This window comes from Manis pentadactyla, chromosome 10 (genome assembly GCF_030020395.1).
Source record: "Manis pentadactyla isolate mManPen7 chromosome 10, mManPen7.hap1, whole genome shotgun sequence".
Classification (NCBI taxonomy): Eukaryota; Metazoa; Chordata; class Mammalia; order Pholidota; family Manidae; genus Manis; species Manis pentadactyla.
Window position 1 is genome coordinate 1,720,669 of NC_080028.1, and position 24,069 is coordinate 1,744,737.

Below are 24,069 nucleotides of genomic sequence, written 5' to 3' on the forward strand. Positions count from 1 at the left end.
CCTGGGGACATGCTGTCCCCTCATTTACAAGGGGAAAAGGAAGCCTGCCAATTGGCCCAAGGACCCCATGGGGATGGGGCAGGGTGCCCCAGGCCCATCTGGTCCCCACCTGCCACCTGTCCAACCTGAGGCAGTGCCAGACCAGGCAGGGGCAGGGCTGGTCCCAGGGTGGGGGCGCACTCAGGGTTTGGGTGTGGCTCTGGGGCATCTCTGTCCCTCCAGGGGGTCAGCTGCATGAGGGCAGGGTGTGGAGATCCTCGTGCTGAAACCTTTGTCATCTGGCAACACCCATTTTGATGCTTACTGAAATAAAATGAACTTCATCGCAGGATCACTGGCATACTTCTTTAAGGCCAGAGAATGAAGGTTCTCGGGCCCTGTGGCTGTAGTGTCCCTGGAGAGCCACAGCACATCTACCCCGCAAAGGAAAGGGCGTGGAGGTGACCCAGGCACACAGAGCCAGGGCTCTGATCGGGGCAGATGCCCTGCCTGGACCAATCTCCCCTGGAGCTCAGGGCCTGTCTCCAGATGAACTTCGGGGGGTGGGGCACCATGTTACCTGCACGTGCCCATCACTCACTGAGCTGGGAAAGGGGGCGGGGCCGGCCCCCAGGCCTGCAGCTCAGAGGCCACATGGGGAGCTTGGGTCCTGGCTCTGCTCCCCCCGTCTCTGCACAGGTGTTGCCCTGATGCCGCCCCACCAAACCCCACACGGTGGGTGAGGGATGTTTCAAGGGATGTTTCCAACATCAGACACTTAGACCCTTGATGGGGCTCCACAGGAGGCTGGGCTGGCCCAGCGCACCAGGGCCAGCACACGGGCCTTCCTCCCTGGGTCCCTGCTCGTCCCCACGCTCCTGGAGCCTCCCGCCGCCTCTGCCACACGTGGTGATTGAAGCCGGTGTGCAACACCTAGTTGCACTAATATGGATCAGCCCAACATCAGTTCCTGAACAAAGGCATAGGTTTGCAAACTATGGATTCAGTCAATAAAGCACCAAAGCCTTTGCGAGAACTGGAATCGTGTCCTGAGGAGGAACCATCTAGAAAGGCCACTCTGATGAAACTCATTCCAAAGGCAGGCAGGTCCTGGGGCCTGTGAGCCCGTCAGCCTGAGCACCAACCCATCTGCACGTGTGGGCAGAGCAGGCCCAGGCCCTGCCCTCGGGGTGCTGCTCCAGCTGGGCCAGGAGGGACGCCGCATGCAGGCAGGGCCACAGCAGCTATGGCTGGTGCGCAAGAAGTGACAGCAGAGGACACCGTGACCGCAAACCCACTGACGGCTACGCTCCCACACTGCCCAGAGCATCACAGTGCGAGGCCACCGCAGGAGGGGCCAGGGAGAGGGTCTTTGACCCACAGCACCAGGGCATGTCTGGTGGACAAAGACCCTAAAAGGTGGTCACCAGAGCCTACACTAACTCTGGCCCTTGGGGGCCCCCCCACGCCACGCCCCCTCCCCACTGTCTCGTACACAAGCACAGACGTTAGCTCAGAAGCCACAGACAAGGAGCCTGTCCACCCCACAGAGCGGCAAGTCTTCCTACCTGCAGGGATGGACACTGACGGCCCCACCTGAACCCTGGTGCCCAGCCTGCCCCCAGAGGGGGCCCGCTGCCCCTCCCCAAGCCTGAGGGCATTCCTCCAGCTTAGGGGGGAAGACCCCCACAAAAGCAGAGGCCCCCACATTACCCATCTGCTCATAACCCATTTCTCCTTGGTTAGAAGGCAGCAGGGCCACCGAGTTTGCCTGAGTGCTGGGACAGGGAGTGACGTCGCTATGGGGGACCAGGTGGCCTCCATCTTGCCCTGTGACCCTTCAGAAGGCCTGGCCTTTCTGACAGGGACCCCAGGAAACCCGGCTTAGGCTGGGGGCGGCTGGACCCCAGGGACGCCTCTAAACCCCCAGGGCTCCCACAGCCCTTCCTGACTGCACTGGGGGCTGTGAGCCTGCTCAGGGGCAGGCCCGTAGGGGAGCCTCACCAGGAGGAGAGGGGTAGGAACTGGCCCCCCGCAGGCCTGTAGGGGAGCCTCACCATGAGGAGAGGGGTGGGAATCGGTCCCCTGAGGCAGCAGAGACAAAGCGGGGCAGAAACCATCGTCAGCCTGGCCCAAGAACGTCCTGGGAGCCGGCCACAGGATGCGGCGTGCGGAGCGAGAGGGTTTCTGCGCGTGGGGCTGGCGGAGACAAAGGAAGAGCACTCAGGAGTGGGGCGCCTCCTGGCCTCCCTGGTCCTGAGCACCCCGTCTTCAGACAGTCACCAACACCCCCCAGGCCTGGGTGCTGGGTTCTCTTCCTGCCATTAACTTTTGTGGCAGGATTTCCAAGGAGAAGCATGAGGCAGGAAGCGAGGAAGCGAGCGAGATTACAAGACGCTCTAGTGGCCCACTGAGTGTCGCTGCGTCTGGTCCTGAGCCCACTGGTTCCTCTGAATCCAAAATCCAGACGGCCCCGGGGCAGAAGGGGGAGAAGGGCATGCAGGGCATGGGAAGTCACCAGCAGAGCACCGTGCCACCGGCGTGGCGCCCAGACACACGGCCGTCACGGGCACTCCAGCGGGCAGCACGGAGCGACACCGTCAAAGCTCAGGAAGAGAATCAGTTCGAGCTCGCTTCTATACCCAGCCAGGACGGCGTGCGGCACAGCCGTGCTTCGAGGAAGCGTGCTCCGACAGTCAGCAGTTCAACCTCAAGTTGTTCTCAAGTTCCTGACGAATTCAAGGTGAATATTATCAAAAAAGCTTGGGTGTGAAAAAAAATTTCCGTTTTCTTTGTGCTATACTGCCCCAACTAGCTACCACAAATACTGAGTATTTAATGCTAGTTTTAAAGATACATGTTAGAGTGGTTGCTCGTTCACATGCCAACGCAGGCAGCAGACGTGCGGGAAGTGGAACAACTTGCCTCGAAGGAGCCCTCCTGAGGCCCATCAGTTAAGGCCTAACAGGCGGAGAGTCGGGGGTGCCGTCGGGGCCCGAGAGAGGGAGTCTGTGGATGAGACGGGTACGTGCAACGTAGGAGTACCTGCCGCTTCCCGACTTTGTCTCTGGTCCTGGAAGCAGGCTTTATGCCCATTTATGGATGAGAAAACTGAGACTCAGAGAGGTTAGGGGCTGCTTCAAAGACACACAGCCACTGACCTCAAGACCCATGAGTGGAACCCCAGTCATCAGATATTGCTTGGGTCTCGGAAAGAGGCAGCTTCTCTCTTGCCCCACAGCCGGGGCTCTGGGCACATGGCAGGAGCGACGGCTGAGCCACAGGGGAGGCGTGCTCCAGCTGGGTCGCTCGGCCACTGCCTCCCCCGCAGTCCAGGGTGCCGTGCTGGTCCCCCCGGGTGACTCCCTGACACATCTGCCTGCCAGCGCGTGCCTGCTGGGAGGAGGGTCACGGACTCGGACGGCGGGGCCCTCCTGGCGCTGCTCTGTCCTAATGTCCGGGATGCGGACAGACCTCAGGGGCCTCGGTGCACTTGCTGCAGCTGCGCTGGGGGCTGATGGGGGGCGCAGGGCACGTTCTGACGTCCCCACGAGTGGGGGCCGGTGCAGGGGACAAGCCTGCATCCAGCTGAGGACTTCCATGTTTCTCAGCAGTACACCCCAAAGTCAGAAATGTCCCAGGGTGGGGACAAAGGTGATGCCTCCAACACTGCTCCGTCATTGGGGCTTCCAGGGGTGCCCCGCAGTGCGGACGGGCATGAGGGAGAGTCGTCCGTTGAGTTGGGAGCCCCCCTCCCTGCTACCTGTTCCTGGGGGTCCCAGCAGGCCAGCATTTGACCAGGGGCCGCCCTCACAAAGGGCACTGCTCTTCTGTGCTTCCGCAGGAACATGAGGGTCAAGTGTGTGATTTAAGAAGTGTGCCCGATGGCACGTGCCAGTCGCCCAGGGCTTTCTGCATTCCTGGAACACAAAGATCCTCCCGGGTCTCCTAGCAAATACCTGCGGGTGATGTTCCCCCAGCCTCCTAATTTATGGGTAATGAGCAATGACGGTTTGACTTAACAAGGTCTAGAATTTTCTTTCAAACAGATAAGTCAGTCCTGACTGTCCCAGCCTTTGGACACAGGGTCTCCCTGCTGTATTTATTACACAGAATATAGTCACCGGGGGCCTGTAAAGCTGCTGCGGAGAAGCTGCTATGAATCATAGTCCCCATCTTGGAAAAAAGCCCTCATCCAACACGGGAGGTGCCTTCTGGCTGGCGGGGCGGTGACAAAATGCCGCGGCCCAGCGTCTTCCCACATCCTGATGAGACGGCAGCTTTGCAGGCCCGTTGCCCAGGAGCTCTGAGATCCGCTCTGTGCTGCCAGGAGCTTCGACCTTGGCTCCAGGCCACGCTGGTGCCCCAGGCCGCCGTCCTCAGGCCTCAGTGCAGGGTCAGGCCTGGGCGCGGGGCCGACCTCAGCCAGCGCTCTCCTGGGTCTGAGCTGACAGCCAGCCCTGGGCTTCCAGCTCCACCGGAGCTCTCACGGGCCCGTTTGTCGAGGGCCCACCTGACCCGGCCTCTGAGCACCTTTAAAGCCGTCCATCCTGGGGGCTTCCTCCAGCAAGACCCTTTATTAAAAAGGTCCAAACCTTCTCCATCTACCAAATCACTGTGATCTTGTCAGAGGAAAAATGCCCTCAATAGAGGAGTTGCAATAAACACTACATTTACTTACCATAAAAACTACAATTGAGGACAACCACCCACAGGTGCATAGGGCCAATTACAGGGCCACTGGCAGCAGGCACCTGTCCCTAGAGCACATTCACGGCCCAAGAGTGGTCAGGAAGGGCTGTGCAAGCTGCCCCCAGACGGGATCTAGGTGCGCGACCCCAGGCCATCCCATTCATGATGCTGTCCTCTGTCTTCCGCGATTCCACAGGCTGGAGAGCTGGCCGGGACAGGCTGTCAGGGCCACATGCGGGCGAGGGGCCGGGGTCATGGCTTTCCGTTCCCGGATCCCTGAATGGAGAGGCCGGCTCCGGCAAGAGACAGCCCGGTTGGGCTCTGCAGTCTCCCGGCAGCCATGCTCAAAGGACCCTCGGTCCTGGGCTCTTCTCTTCTCCAGGGGCCCCCACACACAGCCCTGGGGGCCCTGGTGGTGTGAGGCCATTCGGCGGAGGCCGGCTCCAGTGGGTGGAGCCGTGGGATGCCTGGCTGGGCTGATGTCCAGCTCTCTCCTGGCCAGAGACTGAGCTGACGTGAAGGTCCCAGGAGAAGGAGATGGACACACACTGCCCTTCCCGAGAGGACTTCTCGCTTGCTGGAGGCAAAGAGCCAAGCGGGCTTCCCACAGGGACCCAGAGGGATGTGCAGCGTGACCGGGTCTAGGGTTCCCTGTCAATGAGGCTCCGTGTGCTGAGCTGTGGGGGCCCACTCACCACTTAAGGGCTTCAGCGATAAATCCATGCCCATCAGAGCACTAGGATTTTCTCTTTCACCTTGATTCGTCTCTCAAGGCGAGCACCCCAGGCCTCCCCTGCTGTGGCCTCGGGACAGGAAGCCTGTGACTCAGGGCAGCAGGTGGTGCTGCGGGCGCTCACCAGCAATTCCCATCCTGAGAAGGACGCGGCTGCGCCCCCAGGCCAGGGACGGCTGGGACACACACCATCCCAGCTCTCCGGGGAAACTCGGCAGCCCTGGAGTCCAGAAGCCGATTACTTCCATCAGCAGTCAGAATATAAGAAAAATTGAATTAAACGGGTGGCAACTTATAATGCAGTGCAGGCGTTCTGAGAGCATCAATATTCAAACAAAGCCCGTGAGATAAATAAATATCAACAGGAGGGAGCCAGCTCAGAAACGAGACGGAGCGTCAGCGCTGAAGATGGTCACCAACACGCAGCACCGTGTCAGAGCCAATGAGGACGCAAGCACGTCAGGACTGCAGGCCCGGCTATTCAGGAAATGTGATCCTATTAGAAGTCTCCCCCTCTTTCCTCTCCTCCTTCTGGGTCGGCCTCTAGGCTCTTGGAGGCCACACCCCTCTTCCTATGGTGCGGACTCACCTCCTGGGGAAAGATGAATCGTCACACCATCGGGGGAGGTCACCAGAAGGGGTGCAGTGACCAGCAGAGGCCAGCACGGGCCTGGTGCAGGGGGCACAGCTCTGGGCTCCCTGCGGGCCCGGGACCTTGCCCCCTGCACCAAGCTCCTCACTGGGTAACCGCTTCACCTGCCTCCTGGGAAGCCTGCCACACCTGGGCAGGGCCCTCAAGGGCCCACGTCTGGCTTCCCAGGAGGACTGTGAGGAGGGGGCACTTCCAGGAGAGGCTGCACAGTGATGTCTGCATCTTGGAGCAACAGAAGCCTTTTCCAAGGAAAACGCTGGGGAGGATGACAAGTAGGGTGGGTGGGGGTGGGGTGTGTGGGCAGCAAGGGCAAGGGGCCCCGGTCCTGTCTTCAGGCTCCCCCTCTCCCCCACGGGGCTGGCAGCCACTTTGCAGGGTCCCTGATGCCCTGGGTCACCCCGTCCGTGAGGGCTGTGCACCAGCTCTGGCCTGGTAGCAGCGCAGGCCACCATTCTGAGGCTGCCTAGAAGTCAGCCACTCCTCCAGTGGGGGCTCCCCCACCTGCCCCCGGGGCGCAGACTGGGGCCAGCTCCTCACCTCCCCCCTCCATCTGCCAGGCCCCCTGGCATGAAAGGGAAGATGGGCAAGAGGGGTTCTCAGGGCAACTTCCCGCTGGCCTCAGGGCTGTGCTGCACAGAGCCGGGGGCCCCAGGTGTCCAGCCATGGGACAGGCTACTCCTGGGCACCAGTGCCCTTCCACCTGCCGCAGGGACTCTCCCCATCTCTCAGAATGGCCCCCAGCTGTCTGTGGGGTCCCCACCCACATGGGCAGTGGGTCTGAGGGCAGAGTCACCTTTCCATGTGAAGCTGTCACAGTGGGTGCAGGACATGATGCACATGGCAAATGCAGTGCACACACACCGAGATGAAACCCAGCTGTAGAGGGATTTGGTTAGTGACAGTGTGTCCACGCTGTGACCAATGCAGGATGCTAAGCAGTGGGGGAGCCCTATGCAGGGAGGACAGGCACGTGGGAACAAACACCACCTCCGGCCAGATATCATGGAACAAGAGTTCATGATGGGGGCCCATTTCTCAGCAGGGATGGAGGTCAGTGTACCCCCCCCAAGCACAGAGCTGGGAGAACACGGCCCTGGGGTCTGCTGCCGGGCTGCGGGGCTGTGCGGGACAGACTACTCTGCTGTCCGGGTGCGGCCCAGCCGGTGTCAGCAGGCCAGCAGCCCTGGATGGAGGCACGTGCCGGACCTCTCTCCAGCCCATTCTGCAGGAGTCCAGCTGCTGGAGAGGCCGCCAGGAGGACCACTGGCTGGGGACCCCCCAGGGATGGGTGACCTGCCTCTGTGGAGCCTGGCCAGGGTGGGGCTGGACACAGAGCACGGCACCAGGGGAAGTGGGGGTGTCCCCACTGCAAATTCCACCCTGTGATGTTCACGAAGGTGGGGAAGGACAGAGGGAATCAGATATTCTCTGAGTTCGTCAGTGTTCCAGGGTGAGGGGATGGTGCGTGTGTGGGGACCTGAGTGTGATCTCAGCCCGGCTCTCAGCTGATGAGGCAGGAGAGATGATTAGCTAATTAGGTAAAATATAATCAAGGATAAGACCCATCTCTTCCACTCTGCCGCAAAAACGTGTTTTAGAACTTTACATAAAATCATCGTGAGTCAAAAAGGCTAGAACTTTTTAATAAGTGATGCTGGATCTGTTGGACATCTACGTGCAGAGAAAAAAAATGATACTTGAAAATGATCTCTGACCACATAAAACATTAATCAGGAGTGGATCACAGGCCTAGATGTACAATGTAAAAGGATAGAGCCTGTACCTCCATGACCTTGGGATAAGGTTGTATTTCTTAAACTGGACACAAAATGACTAAAAGATTGACAAATTAGATCTAGTTAAAATTAAGAATTTCTACTCATCCAAACACAGCAGTGAGCAAACGAAAAGGCCAGCCCTGGATTGGGGATGGTGTCGGGAGTGCAAGGACACCCGCGCCTCTTTTAACACCAAGACAAACCACCAGGACAAGGGAGCGTAAGACTCAAACAGACACTTCACAAAAGATGCAGTCCAGGTGATCAACAGGCCTGTGAAACCACGCTCAACAGTATTAGTTAGCAGAGAAATGCACGCCGACACCCCATGGAATACCATTACAGCAGGATGGCTGACCTAGAAAGACTGGCAATGACAAAGGTTGACAAGGACACCGAGCAAACAGAGCTTCACATGCTGCTGCCGGGGGCAAGTTCAATGGTGCAACCTCTTTGAGAAAGGCTCTGGCAGCATCTACTACAGCTGGTTCACATCTCTGCCACTCCTAGGGATGTGCCCAGATAAATGAGGGTGTGCACCTGCGAAGAGACATACACGGTTACGCTCACGGCAGCTGTATCCATAACGACTAAAACTTCAACGTAACCTAAACACCCGTCTTACATAGAACAGACAAATAAACTGTGGTACAGCCATAGTGTGAAATTCAACACAGCAATAAAAATAACACAATATCGCTACACACAACACGGGTGATTTCACAGACATGGGAAAAAGCCAGACAGAGAAAAGCCTGCGTACAGAACTGGCTGATTCCATTAGTGCAAAGGTGCAGAACAGGCCAGTCTGCAGTGGCAGCAGTGGGGCACTAGATGGGAGGGCATGGCTGGGCGGGGCTGTCACTTAGAATTTGTGTGCACATGGGCCTCTATGAATCTGTGTCACTGTGTAGACAGAGATTCGTGGTGTCACTGGAAGTGGCCCGATGCTGGAAGCAAGACCATTTCATGAGACACGGCTGCATGTATGTAGCCCTGGTGTCGGGACACTCCCTTGAATTATTTGGGTTTCAGAGGCAGCATTCAAAGGCAATGAATACTCTTAAAATTATGCTTGCAGTTTTGGTTTGCGGCCAGCAGGAGGTGCTGGAGACTGAGCTGCCTGGGTGGAAACACTACACGGAGGTGTACTGGACCCTGGGGCATGGGGGCCCTTTGCAGAGCCCTGCTGTGTTGAGTCCCAGGCCAACACTGGAGGAACCCTGGTGCTCAGGGGACAGCACAGGGCAGAAGTGACCAGGCAAGGTACTTGGGAAGTTAGGCAGAGGCCCTGCAAGGTGAGAGTCTCCCGACCCTGAGTGGGCCCCCTTGGCCCTCCAACCCCAGCCCTGCCTGACCTCAGGAGCGGCACCCTGCTTGGAGCACATGGACGCAGACTGTGAGTAGCACACCTTTCCCAGTCACAAATGAAGTCCCTGCCAAGTCGACTGCTCCCACGGTGCACCAAGGACACTTAAAATGACAGGAGGTAAAGGCCCAACACAGCAGAGGCACACACAGGGCCTTCTGACCGATCCTGAGAACCGCCCTCGACCAGCCCCTGACGTCCCAAAGGCCCCACGTCCCTCCCGAGGCCCCCTGTGGCCCCTCCAGCCTGGGAGGTGGGCACGGCCGCTTCCTCCGCTGGCAGCCAGGTGTGGCTCCTTGGGAGGCACCGCCGCCCACCCTCCCAGGCTCCAAACCGCTGGAGGAAGGCCTTCAGCCTGCTCACCAGCTCTCACCCTCAGAGGACAGCAAGGGGACACGAGGACATCTTGGTGTCGCCTCAGGCTCGGAGCAGCCGTCGGGACTGCTGCCACCTGGCACGTGGCCGAGCCCTGCGTCCTGAGCGGCCTTCTCGCCTCTCCCCGTGACCCTGTGCACCTTCACACTCACAGGTGAGCCCCCCACCCAGCCCTCGGCCTGTGCTCAGGTCTGCAGGTGAGCTCGCACCTGTTGGGGGTGGGAGCGGGGAGACCTGCCTTTCCCGTTTCCCACCACCCCGCAGCCAGTCCCACCACCTTGGTCTTCCGGACACCACTGTCCACCTCTTCCGCCCCCACTCACCACTGCCCACCTCGAGCCTGGCCTCTCCTGATGTCCACTCTTGCTTCCCTGAGATTACCGTCCAAGGAGCAGAGAATCTTCTAGAAGGCCATCAGAACCACCCGGGCTCCAGACACAGGAATGGGTCCCTGCCCTGAGGCCTGCAGAGCCCAAGCCCAGGGACCTGCTCCCGCCTCCCTGCCCCTCTTCAGGCCTCCCCCAGGTTCCCCCACAAAGGCTGTGCTGGAGCCGAGGGACACAAAGGGCGGCTATTTCCAGGTGGGCCCCGAGAGGGGCCTGGGCAGCCCCTCCATCCACCCAGGGCCAGCAGGGCACGGGGCAGGCTCGCTCCCATCACCCCGAAGGATTCATCTGGACCCAAATGAAACTGTTTCTCTAAAATTTCCACGGCTTTGGATTGTTCTCCATCCCACCACTTCATGGAGTTTGAAATCTCAAATAGCATCACAGGAGCACAAGGGTTTGTGTCCATCAGAGAAGGGCCTGCTCTCGGGGAGGGTGTGTGTGCAGATACCGGCTTGCCCCGGAGCCCCAGGGCACAGCTCCAGCCTCACCCAGATGGCCAGGGAGGGCTGTCTTCCCAGCCTGGGCCCCGGGGCCCACTGCACGCAGGGGAAGCAACGAGGCCACGAGGAGCAGGGGAAAGGGAGCAGGCAGAGGAGCCAGTGCCCCCCCCCCCCGGCCCCGTGACCCTCCAAGGGGGGCTCCTGAGCTGAGAACTGGGGTGGGCCCGCACCCTGCCCCTGCTCTCTGGCCGGGCCCCACACTGTGACTGTGATGGCGCCTGCAGCTGTCTGCTCCTGGGAGTGGGCCTGGGTCTACTGAGAGGGAAGGGACCCTGGGGGTCCAGCTTCTGTGTCCTCTCAGACGCAGCCTAGAAGCCGCTGGCCTGTGTGCCGCCATCCCTCCAGGGCCCTGCTACACTAGCCAGGGTGGCTGGGGCACCTCTCTACTTGCCCAGAGCCCAGAGCTTCACTGGGACTGAGGGCAGTGCTGGCCAGGATGCTGAGCGCTGGTGGGAACCTGACCAGGGTATGTGCGTGGGCAAGGGCACAGACAGGTGGCGGGGCCTCCGCCTGTGTCCCCCGTCTGCAACCACGACACCAGGCCAGGGGGCTCTCCACCGTGGGGTCCAGAGGGCACTATGTCCTCCACATAACTCTTGAGACTTTGCCCATGATAGCTCCTGTTGCCCAGCAGCTGGCAAGTTGCCCTGCCCAGTGACACCACCTGCTCCTGACAACCACAGCCCCCATGACGGATGTGGGTATCACTTCCTCCAGGAAGCCTCCCCAGGTATGCTGCAGTCTGAGTCCACGGTTTCCTTTTCTGGGCTCTTGTCCTGGGCTTCCTCCACCCCCATGCCTTGCAGAGCATGGTCAGTGCCCTTTATGCCGTCCCCCTCTCCCTGAGGCCACTGGCCTGGTCCTTTCTCACGCTGCACCAGCCTCTCACATCCGGGCCAGCTCAGTGCTGCCAGGGGCATTCCCAGGAGCAAACGGTGACTTCCTGCATGGCACTGAAACCCCAGCACCCCTCTCTGCAGCTGACTGCTGGGGGCCAGCTCCACCCTTCACACAGCCCAGTCTCCCATCTCTAAAAGGGGGGCTGATCACAGTGCTTCCCCCATTGGGTGCCTGTGAAAAGAAAATGACTCATTTAAAGCCTTTGGTAAGGACCTGGTGATAGCGTGAGCCCCGAACATGCTGGCAGTTAACTGTTCACCCTCTGTTACCCTCACCTCAACGGCGGTGCTTTGGGGAGGCTGAAAGGAGTCCAGATTTAAAGTCCACCCAGAGAGGTGGGGGCCCCGGGGCCGAGCACCCTCCTGCCTTTCTTCCCGGGTTGACACAGCAGCTGGCAGTCCCAGGATGGCGGGAGTGCCTGGGGGGCCTGGGCAGGGCCTGGCGTAACAGGATCTCACCGCCTCACCACGAGGTCTACGGTGTCCCCGAGGCAGGAAGGTGGATCAGGAGGAAGGTGGCCCAAGACCCACCTGGTGACCAGCGCAGACCACCGGCGCCCTTCCCCGGATGAAGCTGCAGGGGCCCCTGCGAACGGTCACGATCAGAGCATGTGCATCCCTGGCACATGCTTCTCCCGGTTTCCCGGCGAGAACTTCCTCACAGATATTTCAAAGATAATTCTCGTACATGCTGATTATTGTCAAATGCTGATTAAAATGTAGATGAAGAGGGTGACATTATTAGCACAGCTCTGCTTCCTAGCTTTCAGCAAACTGGCACTTGTTTTATCAAATTTATTTTTGAGTATTTTTTTGAGGCTATTGTCAATGGAGTTGTCTTCTTAAGATCATTTTCAGATTGTTCACTACCACTGTAGAGAAATTCAATTGATTTTTGTATATTGATCTTCTCTTCTGCCATCTTGCTGAAATCCTTTGTTAGTTCTAAGTGTGTGTGTGGCTTCCTCAAGATTCTCTTTATAAAAGGTCACAGCATCTGTGAAAAGGTGACGTTGCTTCTTCCTTTCCAACCAGGATGGCTTTTATTTATTTTTTCTGCCACCTGCCCTTGCAGGACCCCCAGGACAGTGCCGAGTGGAGGCGGCGAGAGCAGGCGTGCTGTCCTGTTCCCGACCTCGGACAAAACCATCTGCTCTTCCCCCACCGAGTACGATGCCACCTGCAGGCATTTCATAGATGCCCCTTGTCACATTGAGAAGTTATCCTTCTTCCTAATTTGTTGAGTGTTTTTATTATGAAAAGGTGTTAGATGTGGTTTAATGTTTTTTCTGCAATTATCGAGATGATCCTGTGAATTCTGTTCTTTATACTATGAATGTGGGATATTACATTCATTGATGAGCCAGCCTTGCACCCTTGAGGTAAATCCCACTTGGCCACGATGTATGAGCCTCTTAATATGGATTCAGTTGTTAGTATTTTGCTGAGGATTTTGGATCTATGTTCAAAGATCTGCAGTTTCCCTGAAATGTCTTCACCTGATAAGTTTGGCACCACGGCGACACTAGTGTCACAGAGTGAGCTAAGAGGTATTTCCTCTCGTCTTTTTTCTTAGAAGGGTTTGAGAAGAATTGGTGTTAATTCTTTAAATTTCTTCTTGAGTCTGTATGTATGATTCCACTCATCAAAGAAATCAAATGCTGGCAGAGTGGCTCATGGAATCCCTTCTGACTTGCATCCGCACAGTGGGCGGTGGGCGAGGAAGGCCCCTCTCCTTATTCCGGGTCTGGTGACTGGAGTCCCCTCTCTCTCTCTCATCAGTCGAGCTAAAGCTTTATTAGTTTTGTCTTATAAAGAGCTCACTTGGTTTACTTGATTCTCATTGTTCTTGTATTCCTCGTTTCCTTTATGTCCATTCTGATCTTCACTATCCCCTTCCTTCGACTTGATTTGGGTTTAGCTTGTTCTTCTAGTTTCTTAAGGTGGATATCTTTGTCTTTAATATAATTTGTTTATAGGCAAATTTACACAATTTAATTTATAACAATAGCTGTATATAACAGCTCACAAAATTGCTGGAAATTTAACGTAGGACGTTCACAAGTTAGTGCACACCTGCTTCAGGACATGGGACAGTGGGCAGGGGTGGCCAGCAGACTCCAGAAAGCAAGCAACACCACGCACAGGGCGTCATGGCCCGGCGCAGAAAGCCAGGCAGGCTGCGCCTCCCTCTACCTCACTGCTGGCTCTGCCCACGGTGCAGAGAACACAGGTGACCAGCTGGAGGCCACACAGCTGCATAAAACACACACACACACGTTTCTAAATACACATGAATACTTACACTCACTTTCTAAGTATGGAAACACATAAAAGCTTTTCCCCCCAAAGACAGGTATCTGTCTCCTTTCCTTCCTGCCCACCCTTCAGAGGCTGTTCCCTCCCAGAGAGTAGGGTAGGGGGGTCTAGACAGTGCTGGGCATGGACATTGTTGTAACTGAGAATCTGGGGCACCACCAAGTCCGCGGAGCAACAGCAGGTAGGTGCGGCCACCTCCCTGGGACGCAGTGCTCAGCACCTCCAGGAAGCCTTCCCAGATTCCCATTGCTGCATCTGCCCGGCTCGGCCTTGGGCCCGTGGGCCCATTTGGTTTGCGCTGCCCTGTGCTCAGGCTTCTGCCTGCCTCCCACGTTCAGCGCTGGCACCCAGCTTGCCTCTGCACCTCCCAGGCTGCAAGGCCAGGTGCAAGGCCAGGTGCTGGAAGATGGGCAGCTCACACCCACCCCTCCCCTTCCCTACACACCAAACTGAGTTCAACTGAAGCCCCATCCTGCTCAGAACTGGCAGAAGTCTGAAAAAATGTAAAATCTTATTGAAATCTGACGGAAATTACAAGGATGGGAGAGACACAGCTGGGGAGCCCACGCTCAGCAGAGGGGCCAGGAGGTGCAGGGAATATTTTTGGGCAGCCACAGCCTGGCGTCACCCTGGGTCTCTGTCCTGGCACCACGTGACTGGGGGCACAGAACGCAGGGGCTCACAGAGCAGGGGGTGTCCTCCGGGGGGAGGGCTGGCGGGTTCCCCCTGCATGGAGCATGACCAATACCCAGTGTGCACCCGGCACAGCGAGGCCTGCCATGGGGCACCTGGCCTTGGTGCCCTAGGCTTTGGGGGCTTGAGTGGACACTACAAAGCGTCTCTTCCGGGCCTGGAAGGGACACAGTCCATCTGAGATCATACTCCCACCCAGGTGCTTCCAACCCTCCTGCCCCAGAGGCTCCCTGAGCAAGAGGAAGCTGGCATGGGGACCCTGTGCACAGAGGCCTGGGGGACAGAGGCAAGGACGCCCACAGCCCCCCACCCAGGCACCCGCCCCTGACCCGGCCGAGCAGCAGTCTGGCCAGGTGTGTGCCTGCTGCCCGCTCAGCTGCCCCAGCCTGCTCCTGCCACCTTCTGCGCAGGGCCTGGAGGGTCAGATTTACCCACAAGCCAGGCTGCTATCTGCTGACACACACGCGTCCCTCTGAAGGCTGGCACCCCTCCCCCTTTCCCACCTGCACGTCCCCAGGGCTCCACGGTGGGGAGCCCCCAGACAAGAGAGCACAGGCCCTGACGGAAGGGTGCCCTGGGGCAGGCATCAGATGGCCCTGTAGCTACTCAGTGGTTTTCCCACAGTAAAGGCAGCAAATTCTGGAAATGCCCCTGGGTTACCAGCCTGAGATCAGGGTCCTCCCCTCCCGTGAACCCACTCAAAGCAGAGGGCCAGCGTCAGGGCTGCCACACCATGTGGGGCAGGCTGCCGGGGCGACGGCACTCATCCGGGAACCTCTGGGGCTGGGCCACCCTCAGGGCGAGGATGCCAGCTGGGGCCTGCGGGGGCCCCTCACCACAGGCCATTTTCCTGGGTTCCTGGGGCTCTGCCCACGTCCCCCACCTGTCCCCAGTGAATCTCTGCTGGCAGCTGGCCTGGGCCCCATCAGACCTGCCAGTCCTGGAAAGTGACAGGCAGGAGGGATGCTGGCTTCTCCAAGTTCCCCGCAGCTTATCACACACGCCCGCTCTCCAGCGCCGGTTCAGCGGCTAAAAGGCCCCCGGCAGCGGCGTGTGGGCAGCAAGTGTCACTACAGCTCCGTCACCGTTGGAACGAGCAGCAGGCTTCCCGGCACACCTGCCAAACTCCATCTGCTCTCCGCCTGGCACACTGGCCGGTGGCCCCACACGGCAGCGGGGCCCAAGGCACGGCGCCCGTCTCGGTGACTCAGCTTCTGGCTGCAGCCTCCGGAGGCCTCCAGAAGCCTGGGGTCTCTCTGCACCAGCAGAAGGGAGCTGAGGAGTCTTCACGGGGAGGACAGGTGACCCTGGCACACCCGGCTCTTCCCAGGGAATGTGACGCCGTGACGCTTCTGACCCCACAGAGGACAGAGACGTGCAGGGGGAGAGGCCTGAGGACCCCTGAACCTGGGCAGCACCCACCTGGCTGCTGCTGGCCCACCTCCCGGCCAGGCCCCTGGTGCTTCCCCAGGTCTCCCGCCTGACGGGGAAGGGAAGCGCCCCCAGCTTGCTGGGTACAGGCCTCAGCCCAGCCTGCTCTGCAGCCCCCACAGTGGGGAGAGGCCCAGCCCCTTTAAGCCCCAGGCCCGGGCCTTACAGCCACTTCCAACCCATCAGGCACCCTCCATCCTGCCCACCAGCCCTTAAGTGGTCACAGGTTTCTTCCCCTTTGCTTTAGCCTCTGTGCACCAGGTCCACCTGGCCTCCCTCCCCCACAGACCGGCTGGCACGGTGCTGCTGCGGGGCCGCGGGCCTAGACTCCCCTTGCCCACCTGCAGCGAGCCAGGGCGGAAGGGGGGCGACATGAGGAAGCCGGCATCTGCTGGACCCGAGCACCCAGCCCTCCACCGCGGGCTCTCTGGGTTCCTCCAGCTATTCGCTTTCTCCTGTGTCTTAGGACACGAACATGAGCACTTCACCACCAGGGGTTTGAGGAATGTTCATCCATATTTGCCTCTCCTGCCCAGCCTTCTCCAACCCAGCTGTGCGGTAGGAAGCCTGGACCCTGTGCCCTGGTCCTGGCCCCCCGCCCCTACCCCACCACAGGCAGGTCCTGCCCACCCTTCCCAGCTCCCCTTCCTCATCACATTCCGGGTGGGCGCTATGGGCTTTCTTGAGTCCAAACCCACACACTGTGTGATTCGCCTGATCGTGTACTGCTCAATGGCCTTCGGTGGACTGGTGGGGCAGTCTGTCCCATGTAAGCAGAGCCACACCACCTCTGCCCTTTGTGTCTGGCATCTTTCCCTTAGTGTGAGGCTGTCAAGGTTCATACATGTTGAAGAGAGAGAGAGAGAGAGAGAGAGAGAGAGAGAGAGAGAGACAGTGTGTGTGTGTGTGTGTCATTCCTTTTTATGGCTCAATAATGCCCATTACACGGACACACTGTGTTTCGGTCACTGGTCCACTAATGCACTAATGGCCACTGGGGCTGTTTCCACTCGGTCTGTCAAGATTACTGCTGCTCTGACCATTTGTGTACAAATGCTTGTGTGGATATATGCTTTCGTTTCCCCTGGGCACACAGCTGAGAGTGGCATCGCCAGGGCACACGGTGACTCTGACGTGGACCATTTCCCGAGGTGGCCACACCACCTCATTCACGCCACCAGTGAGTGAGGCTTGGGATCTGCACAACCGCACAGCATGGCCTCACAGACTCTTGGGCCCTAGCCGTCCCAGCGAGCATGGAGTGTTCTAACTGCATTTGCTGTGCCCTCCTCATGACCGATGATGGGAGCGTCACCCCCTGTGCTTATTGGAGACTCTGCACATCTGCTTTAAAGAAACTTCCATTCCGATCCTTGACCCATTGTTAAATCGGCATGTCTTCTTGTTTTTGGGTTACACCAGCTCCTTACACATCCTCGATGCCTGTCCCTTATCAGATGCTGATTTGCAAGTATTTTATCCCCTTTTGGGGGCTGCATTTTCACTTCCCTCATGGTTCCTCTGAAGCACACAAGTTTTCAGTTTTGATGAAGCCCTGTTTATCTATTTTTTCTCTTGTTGCTTGTGCTTTTGGTATAATATTAAGAATCTTTTACCAAATCCAAGGTCATGAAGATTCACCCGTTTTCTTCTAAGAGTTGTATAGTTTCAGCCCTTCACATTTAGATCTTTGGTTCATACTCAGTTAACTTTACGTATAGACTGAGACAGGGATCGGACCTCATTCTTTTGCACTTGGACAGCCAGTTGTCATGGTGCCATTTCTTGCAAAGACCATCTTTCTGCACTGAATGGTCTCAGCAGCCTTGTCAAAAATCAGTTGATGCCACCTGAGGGTTTATTTTTGGGCTCTCAATTCTCTGCACCTACATCTAAATGAGGAGGCCTCTCGGGGCTCCCTTCTGGAACCTCTTTTGGGTCTTTGCTTCCTCCTGGACAAGGGCCCCTGCCCTCATCCAGGACCACAGCAGCCGTGTGCACAGACCCCATTCCACACCTCAGCAGAGCACAAGTTTGGGACCTGTGTGCCCCATGCACTGCCAGAAAGAATGTAAATGGAAAAACGTGGTTCCCTCCAGTGCGCATGGTGGGTACCAGTTCTGAAAGGGTGCGTGGACATTGCATCTCATGTGCAGAGTGTGAGGACATCCAGTTCTCCCCCTGCTTGTGGGTGAACACAGGGCTCGGCCTGCAGGCACCAAGACAAGCCTCTCTACTCCACACCTGTGGCCCGTGGCATCCCAGGAGCCCCTGGAAAGAAAAGGTGTGCTGTGGGCTCCAGCCCTCGTGCACAGGCACAGGACATAGGTGTACTCCTTACTCAGGAATATAAGGGTCATCTGGAGGACGGTGGGACTCCTGGCAGGTGCCAGTGGCCAATCCCACCAGCCAGAGGGGCCAGGCAGGGCCTGATAGAGCCTGGCTGGCCATGAACAGAGGGGACCCATGATTCCCTGAAGCCTCTCCAGACCATGTGCCAGCCTAGCTTGCCCTCCCTGCCCAGGGCTGGCTGTGGCCCTCGCAACAGGCCTGTGTGGGGCTGAGCCACTGGCCTGCCTCCCCAAGGCTCCCAGGGGACACCTGCAGCCCCAGCCCAACATTCCCACCTTTTCCTGCCACCCCCACTGCAGGGGTGACACTGCTTCAGAGACATGCCTCTCCCTCCTGGCCCCTGGGCACCATGCTGCTTTCTTCACTTTGGTTTTCTTTAGACAGCTTCACACGAATTCAGCTGATGGGATGAAGAACCTCCATTTATACAGAAAGATACTGCTCCAGGGAGGAGGAGAGCTGGCCATGGACAGCTCTCTGCTGTACACTGGGCAGGGCTGACCTGGGGACAGGGCTTCAGTCCCCCGGCAGCATCCTGTGGTCATCGAGACCACCCACACTCCTGCTGCCGGGAGGAGGGGTGCTCAGGGCTCCACAGCAGCTGGGACGTGGTGTGGGTAGCTTTGCCCAGCCCTGTGGACCCAGCTGGTTGCAGTGTCCATGGCTGGGGAAGTCCTCAGGAGGGGAGTTGCTCCTGCATTTGTGTACAAGGACACGAAGCCTTGCAGAAATGGTGAGGTTTGTTTTAGAACCCGTTTTCCTGATGGCTCTCTAAGCTAGAAGGATTCCAGGGCTGGCACATGCAGGCTGGGGACAGGTTCACCCCGGAATACTTCGCACATGGAGACATGGCCAGGAGTTCCCCTCCTGCCACTGGCTCTCTCCATTCAGGAAGGGAAGCTGCTTTCCTGGTGAGCTCCTCTTCATCCCTCAATACCCTGCTCAAATGCTCCATTGTAGATACAACATTACCAAAGCCCTGGGCAGAAGAGACAGCAGTATTGCGGGGTCCCGCAGTCTGGGCCCCAGCTCCACAGTGCTGCATGTTAGGTATTTTAGAGTCCCTCTCCTCTAACACCTTCCTCCACCCAGGAGGACCGACCGTCTTATCTGAATGAACGGGAGATCAGTAAGCCAACTGATAATGAGTAAATCAGCACACAAACACATTCGTTCCCAGCGTCTCAAGCTCCATGTTTGCTGAACATGACAGGGTGAGCATAAAGCACCCCAACCTGAGCCCTGCTCACACGGAATTCCAACCACCCCGACGTGGTGCACGCTTTCTCTTTAGCAGACTCAATGCACATGTGAGGAAGCTTATTATGCACACAGAGCAGGAAAACAGAAAAGCAAAAATTAAATTATATGGCAGCCGGAAAATGCCCACTGAGCAGAAATGCGAGCTAACTAATTTGTTTGGCCTCCCTTGAAAATGGCCGGGGTTTTAATTTGGGTCTCTGGGACCGGCTCCTGAGGCACAGGACGGCTCTCGGGGAGACGGGGAGAGCGGGGCTGCAGATGAGCAGACCCGGATTCAATTAGGAACCAATTCGGAGCCCACTCTCCCCCAGGCTTGGGGGGCTAATGAGGAAGGGATGCCGTGACCAGCCTCTCTCCGAGCTGCGCCTGCCCCTCCCTGCCGCCCTGGGAGGGTTAGTCACTGTCCTGGGCCAGGAAGGCGCTGGCCCTAGATGGTGGGCTTGTTCCAGTTATGGGAGTGGGAGGCGGGTAGGAGACGGTGGGGATGGACTTGGGTCCCTGCAAATGAGGATGGCCACCCCCTAGGCCCAGGTTTGCGCGTAAACCAGGGTTGGCAGAGGGGACGGAGCTGAGAGCTGCACGCCTGCCTGTATAATCACACGCCTGTAATGGGGTGCTGGCGGGTGATGCTTTTAATAAGGATGGACAACGGGTTCTTAACACACTGGCTCCAGTGATCGGTTCCTTCCGCTGCACATCTGCCAGAGGCACCGTCGGCCTCACCACCCAGCTGCTGGCCTCTACCACAGCACGCAAGGTCACCCTCCTCCAAACTGTCCTCCAGGCTAGCATTCAAGGCGGGCTGCACGGGCTGTGGGGACCAGAGAGCAGCAAAGGCGGCGGGCAGGGGCTGGGGTGAGGGGTTAGCTGAGTGCTTGCTGGGCCTCCAGGGTACTGCTGGGCACCCCAGGCTTGGCCCTGAGGGTGTACAGGGCTCCTGGGCTGGGAGTGGTGCGGGCTGGGCCTGCCTCCCTCGGGTCCCTGGTTCCTCACCCCATGTCTTCCGTCTCCTGCCAGGGCCCAGTGGACTTAGAGCCTGGCCAGAGGCCCCAAGCAGACTCGCTGCCCAGCCACATGCCCAGACAATACCAGGACAGACACATCAGTAGCACTGGAGGGGGGGTCGTCCCTGATCCCAGCCGTCCCCCAGCCCCAGGTGGCCTCAGGGTTCTGCTGATCCCCTCAAGGGCCCTTTCTCACTCTGGGGCCACCCTGGACCCGCATGGCTCAGAAAGCCATTGCCGAGGTGACGACAGCACCCACCCCACACAGCCCACCTCTGCTGTTTCTGCGCCTCTCAGCCGCTGTGCTCTAAGCACTCACCACGCCTCAGCCCTGCGGTGGGAGGGCCTCCAGCCAGAACCAGAAAACCCAGCTGGGGCCCAGCTCTGGGCAAGCCCAGCACGTCCCTCCCCAGCCCCAAGACAGACCGGCTGAACCCCACCTCAACATGCTGTGACCCTGTCCCACCAAGTGCCCTGTGCCCCCATGGGGCCGCCCACCCCAAAGACCCCGGGCTGACAGGAACAGCTGCTGCTGCCCAGGCCATGGGACACCCTACAGCTGCCCCAGGGGAGGGGTGTCTCCACCTGCCCTGCCCAGCTCTGATGCTCCCTGCCTGTGGGGAGGCCCTGCCATCTGTCGTGGGTCCCCTGACCAACTGGGCCACGCTAGCCAATGTCCCACCCCGTTCCCCCGCGTGACCCGCAGTGGCTCCGTCTACCAGGGTACCACCCACGGCGATACCCTGACAGCAGCTGCAAGGGCCTCCTGCCCTGCCTAAGGACTGCCTGGTTTGCCCACAGGCACCACCTCACGCAGGTGCCTTTCTGACCACCAACTTAAGAACACCGATCAGGCGCATTCACTGCGAGACATCTCAGCTTCCTGGCCACGTGCCACGTCAGCACTGGCCCACTGGGCTCACTGGCTCATCCTCAGAGCCCACAGGGGATGCGGCTCTGTGCATGCCACCAAGCCGGGGTGGCAGGTGCTGATGCCTGCCGGACCTGGAGGGGACGAGCCCACCACCTGCCTGCAGCATCAGCCAGAAACCCCGTGATAGGTCACCATGGCTGTCCAGCACATGGCATGGTCCCTGCCCCTCTGCCCACAGCCACACTGAGGGGCTGCAGCTGCCAGGCCAGTAATCCCCAGGGGACCCCAGCTCCGAGCCATACCCTAGACACCTCGGCTGCAGCCAGTGTGTGGCCTGCATGTGCACCAGGCAAGGCTGCCCAGGGGGCAACTGCTCCGGAGGAGACACCTGGCCCTGGGCTTGATTGAAGAGCAGGGGTGTCAGGTGGGCACCCCCAGAGGGGCAGCAGCCACGGCTCTTACCGTCCACGCAGGCGGGCCGGGCTCTCGTGGTGCCCGCGATCTGTCCCTTTCTGCATGCGCAGCGAGCTGTCTGCCGGGCGATTGTCCTCCGAGGCTGGCTGCTGTCCCGGTCCAACGTCACAATCTCACATGTGCCGGCGGCCAGCTGACCTGCGAAGAGGCACAGATGTGGGCTGAGTGGCTGGCCCTGGCTGTGGAGGGGCCCACCCAGCTGCATGGAGGGTGAACGTTTTCCAGGGGGGCATCTCAAACCCCTCCAGTGGTCCCGTGGAAGCACGCTCGGTGAGAGCCAGCACACCGGCCAGGCTGCTGACCCTCACTCCCACGCGGCGTGGTGTTCCAGGCCCTGCCCCGGCAGACAGGAAATTAAATGTGGCCTGCTCATTCACACCCGGAAATGAAGGGGCTGTGTCCCAGAGGGAGGGTGCCCCAGCATTCAGCTCAAAGGAACCTGGGCCACACAAAGAAGGCATCTCGCACCCACACTAGCCTGAGGGCCATGGAGACCAGCGCAAAGCCCCTCCCAGGTCTGCTAACGTAGGTACAGAGCCAAGGGCAGGGAGACCCAGCTAGAACCCCCACCCCAGGCAATCCAGGCTCCCCACACAGGCCGGCACCCCCCCCACACACATATACACATATGCTGCACAAAGTCACATAAAGTGCAGATGTGCACACTCTACATGCCTGTCAACTGGACATGGAGCACATATGACACACGTTCATACTAGGGGGACTGAGGTGCAAACATGCCACACACTCACACACAAGTACACACGGAGACACTCGTACAGTATACATGTGACCCACGTAGATGCACACATGCACACATAGATGCTCATACAGGGTACATGGGACCTGTGAAGATACACAGATGAACATGGACACATGGAAACACACACACAGGTTCACATGGAGACTCACACAGTGCACATGTAACTCGTACAGGCATGCACGGAAGGCACACAGAGCTGCTCATACACACACGCAGGCACACACGGCTACGTGGACATGCCCCTCACTCCTGCTGCCCCCTGTGGACACTGTCCCTGCTCTCCAGATCTCAGCCACTCAGGGGTACAGCACTGAAGGTGGTGAGGCCCTTGGTCTGTCCCGGGCCCCAGCATGCAAAGAAGGAACACATTTCATTAGAAGGTGACAACTCAAGGGCCCTGCCTCCTCATCCTCTACTTGTCCCCCGAGTCCCAGGGAGGTCAGGGCGCCCTGCCTTCTTTCAGACATCTGCCGCCTGTGAGACGCAGCACGGCCGCCATTAGCAAATGCGAGATACTAACACTGACCATAAAGAAGGTGCCAGCACCAGGCAGGGCAGTCAAGGTAAAAATAGGCCTCCTCGTGCCATGGGAGCTGGGAGGTCCCGCCCCAGATGGCGGCAGCCCCGTGCCCCCTCCCTGGAGCCCAGGCCCCTTGGCACTCCCACAGCCTTGGGCTGCCCCTTAGCCACCATCTCCCTTCTGTGCAGCCACAACCCCACCTGGGTGCCCCCCCCCAACTGCCATGCTCCTACATTCCCTTGGCAAACAGCCCCAACTGTGCGCTCTCCTCTGTGTCGGGCCTGGGACCACGGTGTGAGCAACAGAACAGCACTACGCCCCAGGGGCTCCTCCCAGTCAGGGTGATGCCTCGTAGACGCATGGACCAGCCCAGCCTGGTGAGGGTCAGCAGGAAGACAGGATGGTTGTGGGGGGGAACTCCCTCTTTCAGGGGTTTTCATATTGAAAAGGCAACAATGTGATCATTTAACAAAAATGAAATGACAGAAATTTTAAAAAGGAAACAACCTCATGGTGAGGGAGGTCCAACGCAGACACAGCCCATGTGCCCTGAGACCACCCTCTGCCCACTGTCAGGGGATCTGCACTCATAGCCAGCACAGGGACCTCCCATGAGGCTGACCTGCCTACCCTGTCCGCCACCTCCGCCTGCCCTCGGGGTGGGACCAGGGGGTGGAGACGCCTGACCAAAGCTGTGAACGTTAGACACATGCGGCGGATGTTGACTGGGCTGCCATGGATACTTTTCATCAGGATTTCCGGTCAAAGTCATTGTGACCCACCGCCCAATGGCCACGAGCCTCCACTCTCCAAGCCCCCATGTCCTCCACACATGGTCCCGCTCGGCAGGCCACACTGGTCCTGTGGCTCCATCTCCCAGGTGCAACCCCCCCGACAGTGGTGAGGGGCACCAGGGAGGCCCAGTGGGGACCCGCAGATGCAAATGCCCAGACTGACTCTGGGGGAAAGCAGGGACTGTCTCTCAGGAGGTGCTCCCCAGCCTCAAGAAG

General features: G+C 58.8%; 1 protein-coding gene across 2 annotated transcripts in view; it reads right to left on the bottom strand.

The window, feature by feature from the left end:
* The window catches only part of TAFA5 (TAFA chemokine like family member 5), a 170,539-nt gene that overhangs the window by 38,345 nt on the left and 108,125 nt on the right, over positions 1–24,069 (bottom strand). For both annotated transcript variants that reach the window (XM_036906638.2, XM_057508423.1), the window contains exon 2: positions 21,765–21,914. In XM_036906638.2, the coding sequence (XP_036762533.1) occupies positions 21,765–21,914 (150 nt within the window). The remainder of the gene's footprint in view (positions 1–21,764; positions 21,915–24,069) is intronic.